Below are 9,938 nucleotides of genomic sequence, written 5' to 3' on the forward strand. Positions count from 1 at the left end.
ATTATAAGGCATTATAATTATATAATTTACACATGACACAATTATAGGGACCACAGAAATGAGTATTAATACTCATTTCTGTGGTCTCCATGACCCTAAAGACTCGTACACATCATTGTACAATACAAAATAATAATTTTGCTTCAGAAACACTATTATCGTAATTAAATGGCTGCAAAATGACCTGTGTATAACTATCAGTCTATTACTGCTTAAAGTTATTCCCATTGAACACATCGTACAGGTCATTGAATACTGTCTCTAATTTCTCTACAAAATCTGCTCCATCTCTTGTTTTGTAAGTGCTCACTTGAGTGCCCATCCAGTCATCTAAGACGGAGTAGCCTATCCCATAGCCATCAGGGGTCACGGGGGCAAACCCTCCCATTAGAACTGAGTCTGAAGTGAGCGTGCTCGTCGACAGGATGATGTGACTGAGAGACTTGTAAGAGGAGTCTTCGAAGATTGGTAGTGGTGGTAGCTGTTCACTTGCAGCCAGGTTTCTTAAAGCAAACATGTGACGATCAAAACCTTGACCTGAAACAAGACACGAAATGAACATCACAAAACTGGAATGCTGTTATTATGACAGTACATCAAACGTTTACATCACTGAAGATCATGGTAAACATAAGAATATCCACCCATGCATACAGCTAAATGTGAAAAATAATAGGTGGTGATCAAAGTCACTTGAAATATGCAAAAGGACTTAAGGCAGCCTTACCCATGGCAGCTTCTCGAACCAGCTTGCTGTGGTAGTCAGCAGCAGTCTTGATCATGGCCATTAGCTCCTCGGGTCCGGCTGGATGATCAGGCTCAAAAGCCTCTGCACAAGCTTTTGTTGCCATACTTGCTGATCTGATTGTCTCTGTGCGCCCATGCTTGAAGGCAGCTGTACTGCATGACTCGTACGTAGCAACAGTGCCTTTGTACAGTCGGTAATAGGCGATCTGCATGTAATGAATCAGTTGAGTTGTTGTGGCTTTACATGCTAGATTGCTATGTTTACTAAAGCACCGCGGGTGCTGATACCTCGGGAGATGTGCCAAACCTATATAGATTGCTAATACACACTTAGTATCATGATGAACATTTTGCTGCATGCAGGCACAATCACAGGGAAACTCGGGAATGATCGACCATGTCGTTGCTAAAGGGGATGCCAGAAGTCTGGCCGCTGCATCAGTTGCAGCTCTCTTCTCACTCTTGCAGCTACTAATAGCTGTTCTAGGGCAGAGCTAACTACTGAGTAGAGTAGCAACACACTTCTGAAAAGGCATTCCAAGTAACTCGAGAACCAAGCATTATTTTGCAAATCCACGAATTAAAATCCAAAAAAGCCTGACTAGAAGCCTATATAAACTCTTACTTGCACTTCATTGATCCTTGAGCAGCTGTAGCAGTCTATACACACACGACACACAGACACACACACAAACATACTACCGTATACCTCGCCCACTGAGAAATACGGTAGTACAGTGATTTACCTGTATAGACAACTGTAAAATAGCATCAGGGCTTAATTTCGACTTCTTAAGGAAATTCTTTCCATACTTCTCATATTGAAGGGAATTGATTTTCAGTCTCTTCGTATTGCTTTCTATCTCTTTCTTTGCAGCCTCAATTGCACCCTTCATTGACTCAGACAGGTCGAAGGCCAGCCTATTGACACCACTCATGGTGGACTGAGCAGTACATGTGGTTAGCCTCCTGTGAGAGTCCATGTAGAGCTCATTGAATAGTCGCAACACTGCTACGCCATCGCCCCAGGCATGCTCAAAGTTAATGCAAGCACGGGCTCCTTTGGTCACTGTCAGCGAAAAGGACTTGTCAAACCACCTGTTACGTACATGTATGTATAAAAATCTGTAAAATAAGTCTATACATGTACAATTACGTGTACGTGTTACTTCATGATTGTGTTACTAGTAAATGTGCAACCTACTGCACGCTGATACAAAACAATGAGGTATACTCACTGAACTCACCTATTCTGACCATGGTTATGGAGCATGTTGTGTGAAAGATCAGTGACGTTATCGGGATCACTGTCATCAAGACACAGCACAAACATTGAAGAGTCTATACATCTGATGGCCTCTCTGTTCTTCTCAGAGCTGACAAGTTCCTTCCTCAGCTCCGCCCACTTGTCTCTATTGATTCCGGTTAAGTAGCCGACGTGGTGTTGTGCTGCCGGAGTTGTATCTGAAAGTATTCCTCTAAGTTGACTGCACACAGTCTCAGTTGGTACAGCAAGCCCTGTGTGTCGATGTGTACAATATAGGTGAAACACTTCGTAAGACTGAGTGTGGAGATAATTATGCAACTATCAGCTAGTGTATATAACACTTCCACCGTGGATATCATTGTGCATGGTGTAGGCCAGTGGCAGCCATATGCCAAACAGTAAGGGGACTTTAACATGGTGCTCAGATATAACAATCGCATAGATAGTGCACTAAGCCCCAAATTACCATCTTCTTGCACTACGTCAATGCTGTAAAATTGTCCACTCCTCATCACCACCAGATGCTTTGGTGCCTCATTCTTAAACGACAATAAGCAGTCCTTGCCAATCTCTGGCACCCGGGTGCTGTTGAACAGTCTGTCGTACTGACTCATATCCAGAGGGAATGCCTTCCAGATTAGAGCAGCTGCATACCAGGACAGGGGGCCAGGCACCAGTCTGGACAGGTGAGAGTAATACATGTACAATCGATAGTAGTCTCGGGGCTAGACCTAATAGCTCGGGGGAAAAATCAAGTAGAGCTGGGATTAGGTCTGGAGACTCTTGCAGCATTTCCGTGTGCTCTAGTGGAATGTGGCCAGAGCCAATGAAATGCATATCCTATGTCATGTGATTTTTACCCCAATGAAATGCGAGTATTGCCTCTTGGATACGAAATGATAGTATTGCTACATTTACTCCTTCATTAAACCTCCAATATCACAAGTCTAATTGACATTCCAAGAGCACACGGAAGTGCTGCAAGAGTCTCCAGACCTTTTATCTTCTTCCCCCTCCCCCCCTCTGAGAAAAGGTCTGGCCCCCAGATTAAATTGATAGCATGTGATACAAGAATGTTCAAGGAGGCACAAAACATGGTTATCAAATTCATAAAAGCAATAATTATAAGTACATGTACATGTACCGTACCCTCGCGAAAATACGAGGGTACGGTACAGGTATTGTATTTCCACATACAGTCATTGTACTGCATACATGTGTATACATACATGCACATCTATAATACAGAAACAGTGTCAGTTTTATAGCCATTAGGTGCCCACCTGACAGCATTCTTGAAGAATGCATTATCTGATACAGTAGGATTGAGATGGAATACCTCTGGCTGCAGAGTTTTGTCCCAGAGTGCAGCTCTGAACCTCACGGCTGATCGAATGAAGTTGGCTGCTCTTAATGCCTGCAGAAGACTTTGTTGTGTGCGACTCTATATTTTTTGCCCAAGACCAATTAAAGGGTTGGCCAGTATTCCACACCAACTAAAACGTTACTTGTATTAATTATTTTGGCCAGTATATTATCAGTCTACAACTGCAAACTGTACCAAAAAAACAGTAAAGAGAAAATTGTATTCTTCGCCATATAATTATATAGTATCGTACATTGTATAGGGTTGGGAATAATGTTAAGGTTAGGGGGGGGGGGGGGGGTACGGTGGACTGTATACATTATGTAGTGGCATAGATCTACAGCTGCAGTATAATTATAGTACAGCCTATACTATTCTCCCAGACCAATTTTCCGTTGTCCTCTCTAGACCACTATTTTCCTCCCACATAAAAACATCTGTGACACGCCAAATTAAGGTGCAGAGTGTGTTACTCAATCACTAGATTAATGCTACGTGTATTCTATTCTGCCATGCACATTACACATCTGCTCACTTGATACCTGATCTGTGATCCCCTGAGGGTCATCCTTGAAGGCAATGAAAGGATTGTAGTTGAGAACAAGAGGATCTCGAGCCTTTAAGTACATGTCAAACCATGGCTCTGATAAAAGGGATCAAAATCATGCATCAATAGTCATAATCATGTACTATAGAAATGCATTAAGTCGCACACACACCACAGAAATGTGGATTACTGTGTTAGAGGGATGGACTCAAAAAAGAGCATGCCATTGGCTAATTACGTATCTCACCGGTGATATAGCTGGTGTGCTTGTTTTTGCGATCCTTAGCTATGAGCCTCTTATTGAGTGCGTCACCTTCTCCCCCACTATTGCCGAACTCCCTGACAATGGCCTCTGTGGATCGATACTGCTCCTCACTCACAGTAGGCCTCAGGGCAGCCAGGTAACGCTGACAGGTGAGCTCAAGTTTTGGGATCGGCAGTCTCGGGAGGCCAGGTTGAAAGTGGAGGGTGGGGATCGTGGTTGTCTGAATATATCGCTCCTCACCATCGCCACCCAGGGTACTGTACTTGGAAGAATTGTGAACACTGACAGAGGATAGAGAGCCATGAGCCAGTCTCCAACTCTGCAACCAAAGGCAACGTATCTATGGAGGTTGAGGAAAGCATTGTAGAGTGTGGTATACATGAGTACACAATCTATTCAATACCTTGAATCTACACACTGAGGACATTTTCTCAAGAGCACATTTAGGGGGCTGTAGAATAAAACCTCTGAGGATCAAGGATAGTATTGCAGATAATGATCAGATGCCAACAAGTTGTAGTAAACCAGTACAGCTACAGCACACCTCACCCACAGTACAGCACTCTGGTCCTCGCTCTGATGCTAGTACAGTGCAGTGCAGCTGCGCCGTGTTCTAAAAAGTGCCCAACAAAAAAACAACCACGCCCTTCCCCAAATACCTTTTCTGCAGAAGAAAGCAGAAAGTAGCTTGACGGTAACTTGCACATGAAGTAAGTTGTACGTTGCTCCAGACCACTGCTAGTGACGCCTGTCAGAGTCTTAGTATTTCCCTAAATCCACAAGGAATGTCTGGTGGATTTGTGAATAACAGCAGCTTGGAGGTACCCTCAGGCAATGGGTCGACTCTGAGCAGGGAGCTGTGTGACCTCACTCAAGGCTTCAGTTTCATCCTACAGACTGTACTGGGAGTGCTAGCCTTCAGCACCCTCCTGAGTAAGTCAGTCCTGCTGTGTACGTTGTGGCTAGGCAAGAGGCTGTAGTCTAGCTAAGCTTGTATGCTCAAGTGATAATGTCATTTAATACGGTAGCGTGTGCAGCTGACAAATTGACGTCGTGTGTGTGTGTCTATAGAATATGTGTCTATAGAATACACTGTTTCCTATAGCTAGATATAATAAGCTTGGGTCTTTTTGCTACGTATGGTAAATTAATTCTGACTCAGTAAATAACAATGCACTATCTGTACGTCCACGGTTGGGGGAATATTGCTATGAGTAAGAGTGGAATGTAACATCTTTAGCTGCTGTGTCTACGACTGTTTTATGTACGGTTTCTTATTATTATTGTCCATCTGTTTGTTGTTGACGCTGCCACACCTTACAGTCAAGAGATACAAAGAGCCAGCTGAGTGTCGACGACCATTCTGGATATGGTGAGAAATGTATACAGTGTACACATTATTCTTGTCCGTGTGATGTATTTGTGTTTGTATAACTATGTGTTCGGTGAGGGCACATTCCTTTAAGTTGCTATGGTGCTATCAGATACACATATACACAGATTGAGTGCTGTACAATGATTATTGTTTATAACAATGATTCACACAGGGGAGCAGATACCACAAAGCAAGCACTAGGCATGCTGGAAATTCATTTCGTGAATCTTGGTCTTGCAGCAATTGTTACAGAGAAGGAGTGCATTACGTAAGTCACTCTTGTTATCTACATGTATAGGACAAGCTCCGGCCATGGGTACGTTGTGTATGCCGTACATGCTGTTTGTGTGGACAGTTGTTTACTGTAGTGATTGAATTAAACATAACCATATGTACATTATGCAACACAAAACAATACTCACAGAGATACGTGCATCAAGTTTATTTGTGATTGCAGATATTTGGTTAGTTTCCTGTTGGACTCAACCGTTGGATTGCTACTGATTTTCATCTTGCTGAAACTGGTGGCACTCATGGTGTACTGCTGCAAATGGCCACTTCTCAAGTCAGGAGAGTACGGTATGACACATGCAGTTGTCTTTGATGTGGTTGTGTCATACTAATATTGCCAAGGTTGTACACATGCATGATATAATTATGAGGTGTAAGTCGGTATTATTATGTCAGAGTGAATCTTCATCCAATGCAGGCACTCCATTCAAGTGTCACTATTGGCTGGCTCAGTGTGGTGTGTACCTGGCTGTTATGCTTGTAGAGAAGCTCATCGTCGGACCACTTATAATCTTTGACTTTTGGAACAAGGTGAAACTACTATAGCTACTATAAAAAGGAACATTGTGGCAGGTCTGATGCAAACTTCAGGATCAACTGTTTTTCAATTTGTTCCTGATAAGTCTATATGATTTTATTCAATTCAATTACAGATGGAAGTTGTACTGCCGTCAAATCAGAACGTGAGGGTCGTTATAGTCATCTTCATAGTGCCTTTTATAGTGAATGTACGTGAGTCAAATCATTCACTGGTTATTCACTAGGTTGTTAGCATTTCATGTGCCATCATAGATTGAATAGGGAGAGGGATTGGAAACGGAAGTTACCTCGAATTATATCCGCATTACGCCGGGTTTTAATCGAGGCTGTGTATCTAACGTTGGTAAAATCTTGTCTGCTAGATTATACTACATTTGTACTAAAACTTGCACTTCCAACTGACACTTGAGACCATATGGGACACAGTACACCGATGAGTTGCACAGTCTTAGCTATATTAGAAGCATTCTAGGTACATAAAGATCTCATAGCGTGTTTTGTACCTCTAGCTCTCTTCACAAAAGTCAAAAATGTATATTTTTCTTTTCCAACTGATGCTCACCATTAGGAGGCATGAGAATGACGTTTTAGGGGGCTCTGAATATCTTGTAGTGATCATAATTCATGAAACATTGTTTCCCGCGTGTTGAGCAACCGTAACACGGATTGACATTAAAGGATCTCTGGTGCCATGCTGCAAATTCAATGTAAAATGTCACGTGACGCTACTTCCGTTTCAAATCCCTCTCCCTATTCAATCTATGGTGCCATGAACTTAAATCTAAAGCTGCGTACTTATAGTATTGTAGAGGAGCAGTTTCTATAAGAGTTTAGGTTTAGCCTTGTCCCTATGCCCACTTCTGCTCCTTATTACAATGTGATTGCTCAGAGGCCTGTGTGGTTTTTCAAGTTTTGATAAGCTAATATCTGACTACAAGGTGGTAGGATAAGGTAGTGGTAGGATAAACTCAAATGGCAGCAAAATTCATGTTAAAACACGGGTATAGTCGAGTGGACCATGAATAATGAACTGGTCCAGGATACTCATTTTCCTTCATCACTCTCTCGTGCAGGTGTTAATGTTCTGGATAGTGGATAGTTTGCTGATGCGTAAACAGACTAAACAGAACAAGCCAGTGCCTTCAAAGAACAAGGCCAAGTACAACAAACTGAAGACCACGGGAGACAGTGGGTCAGAGTCAGACGAGTGTGATGTCATCTACACTAGCATGAACCCACATAGCACTACAGTGACTGCCCAGCCCAGTAAGAACAAGTCTGATCACCCCATTAATATGAGCTTACTGTCTAGTGCTGATCGTAGGTAGTGTGTGCAGTGATGCTAGTGTTATTATAGTTTTATGTATAATATTATTGTGTTTATAATACACAGGTTTTTAATCATTCTAACTGTTACAGGTATAATTTATATGACTGTACATGCATGCATGTACTGCACGGTGAATTAAATTAAAGCCAGTATGATTATGGTGTTTGTAAATATGAATGACACCCAAATTATCTCTTGTAGCTAGTGCAGATTAACCATGATGCGACCTAATAACTCCATAAATAGATTTTGTGAATGAAGTACATAATTATAAATCATCTATGGTGGGACTCGTTCAAAAGGCACGGTGTCTCTGAAGCAAGTTTGAAACACCTTGTCTACAACTCTCTTTGCTTCTTTTTCTGGTATGTCTCTAATACACAGTACACTTTTCATGGCTCTCTCCCGAACACACACCTGCAAGGGACAATTAAAAGATGATGTGTGAGTCAAAGCGAATATCTACTTTACAATCATGCATGCACATGGGAATAGATGCTGCAGATGTATAAAGTGCAATGTACAAACTGAACCATAATATTATTGTCATTTAGGTGACAATTTTTGTACAAAGGCCGAAAACTTGTTCCCCACAACTGCCTATTATCAGGTAGTGCTATACCAGGAGTGCATTCATGCACTCCTGGTACTACACATAATGTGATGTCTAATTTATCTCTCAGCCCTAGATCTAGTCATTTGCACAACAAACAGTATACATTGGAACCCCTAAACGTGGACTCCCTGAAACAAGGACACCTTTAATAAGACACTCAACCAAGTCCCAAACTGGCAGCACTCAAACATACCTGATGGTGTTTTCTCCATCCGAATTTGAACCGTGTGAAGTTTTCCTTCCAGAAGAAACACTCCCCACTGAGGTTGGCTGCCCTTATCTCAGTACAAGCCAGGTGTTCGAGGTTGTCCCAGTCAAGGTGGGCCCGGCAGTAGTCATATGTGTGGACCAGCTCGTGAGTGAGCACATCGTTCATGTGCCCTTGAGAGAAGATGTTGTTCTCACACAGCACAACCTGATTATATTTACAGCAATTCATCAATTTAATGAGGCATATTTATATCATTATTATTATTAGAAGGTGAAAAACGTTTGCGAATGAGCCAAATCATCAGAAAAATTGACCCTTTTGCGAACTAACTATTGTGTTCCTTGCCGGACGTGTGTATTAATTTAGGTTTTGCGATTTAGGTTTTTGTGATGTTATTTTTTCAATGTTCGCAAAGTTGGCAGATGCTCGCAAACACTTTTAATATTAAATACGGTAGCATAATTAATTATTAGACATCTATGTACAGATTCATTTTCTGATAATTAGCAGCTATTACGAGTATTTCAGTAATACAAACTCTAATAAACAAAGTTGTTCATGAATTCGGAATTACAAAATGTAGCCGTTGAACAACGCTGGTACCAAAGGTACTAGATTACTAATAGTGTGTGCCTATATGCGTGCCTATATGCGTGTTAATTATAACCTGCTGGGTCTCAGGGTCATAGCCTCCAGCCACATGGGGACCACACGGTTCACACACAAATTGCCTGTCCACATTCACCTCACTGCACAGAGATTTCAAACTTTGTACCTCGCCTTAATTAACATACTGCATGCACATAAAACCTTACCATCCAACCTTTCTCATTGCATCCAGCATGTACCTCACATATGGACCTGGAATGCAATCCAGTAGTCAGCATAATTATAATAATCTAGATCTACCATTTTAATGCTGCTTACTCTTTGAGACAGCGCGATCCAGTCTTCTCTGGCAGAGATGATGAATTTTGGGGATAGACTGAACCTGACCAGTTCTTCCTGGGTATTCAGCTCTCTCCTTTTCATCCATTCTTACTTATCACCTGGCCTGAGCCCTGCCCACTTGCAATAATTATCTTTATGAGTAATTAATGGGAAATGATCGACCATGATTGATGAAGAACTTAAGTTCTGCAAATCCATCTCTTTTGGGGAATACATTCTTGCCTCATAGAAAATGTCACTTAATTCACATACATCTAGAGTTTGCTCATTAGAAGGTGAGCCTTAATATAGTAGGAGTTATGCCAATTGTCTCTCAGACTCGATCGTTCTCCCGAGTAACTAATCTCCTCTAGACACGTTGCATGAAGTAACTTATAAATTAAGTTAACGATGTGAATTATAATGAGAATTGGGTAGAATATAATAGGTGCT

At 41.7% G+C, this 9,938-nt stretch overlaps 3 protein-coding genes across 7 annotated transcripts; 1 reads left to right on the forward strand and 2 right to left on the reverse strand.

The window, feature by feature from the left end:
* Positions 1-110: 110 nt before the first annotated feature.
* LOC135346542 (carnitine O-palmitoyltransferase 2, mitochondrial-like) lies at positions 111-4,831 on the reverse strand. Of its 4 annotated transcripts, none has more exons than XM_064544192.1 (10): positions 4,737-4,831; positions 4,596-4,659; positions 4,175-4,532; positions 3,923-4,023; positions 3,298-3,431; positions 2,481-2,692; positions 1,995-2,265; positions 1,494-1,845; positions 728-953; positions 111-537 (listed from the first exon to the last, which is right to left on the reverse strand). In XM_064544192.1, exons 2-10 carry the CDS (start codon positions 4,617-4,619, stop codon positions 206-208), a joined length of 2,010 nt encoding a protein of 669 aa, XP_064400262.1. In that variant the 5' UTR covers positions 4,620-4,659; positions 4,737-4,831; the 3' UTR covers positions 111-205. The 4 variants fall into 4 exon arrangements, with proteins under 4 accessions (XP_064400262.1, XP_064400261.1, XP_064400263.1 ...); XM_064544191.1 differs by having other exon boundaries at positions 4,742-4,822; XM_064544193.1 differs by having other exon boundaries at positions 4,596-4,643; positions 4,737-4,815.
* On the forward strand, positions 4,827-7,808 carry LOC135346598 (store-operated calcium entry regulator STIMATE-like). Its single transcript, XM_064544282.1, has 7 exons — positions 4,827-5,125; positions 5,516-5,564; positions 5,740-5,835; positions 6,025-6,146; positions 6,277-6,389; positions 6,512-6,586; positions 7,472-7,808. Exons 1-7 carry the CDS (start codon positions 4,978-4,980, stop codon positions 7,724-7,726), a joined length of 858 nt encoding a protein of 285 aa, XP_064400352.1. The 5' UTR covers positions 4,827-4,977; the 3' UTR covers positions 7,727-7,808.
* Positions 7,809-7,901: 93 nt separating this feature from the next.
* On the reverse strand, positions 7,902-9,642 carry LOC135346608 (mitochondrial inner membrane protease ATP23 homolog). 2 transcript variants are annotated; one of them, XM_064544294.1, is made up of 5 exons: positions 9,483-9,642; positions 9,371-9,416; positions 9,223-9,304; positions 8,538-8,759; positions 7,902-8,145 (listed from the first exon to the last, which is right to left on the reverse strand). In XM_064544294.1, the coding sequence occupies exons 1-5, from the start codon at positions 9,589-9,591 to the stop codon at positions 8,008-8,010; spliced, it is 597 nt and encodes a 198-aa protein (XP_064400364.1). In that variant the 5' UTR covers positions 9,592-9,642; the 3' UTR covers positions 7,902-8,007. The 2 variants fall into 2 exon arrangements, with proteins under 2 accessions (XP_064400364.1, XP_064400363.1); XM_064544293.1 differs by having other exon boundaries at positions 9,223-9,322.
* Positions 9,643-9,938: the final 296 nt, after the last annotated feature.

This window comes from Halichondria panicea, chromosome 13 (genome assembly GCF_963675165.1).
Source record: "Halichondria panicea chromosome 13, odHalPani1.1, whole genome shotgun sequence".
In the NCBI taxonomy this organism is placed as follows: Eukaryota; Metazoa; Porifera; class Demospongiae; order Suberitida; family Halichondriidae; genus Halichondria; species Halichondria panicea.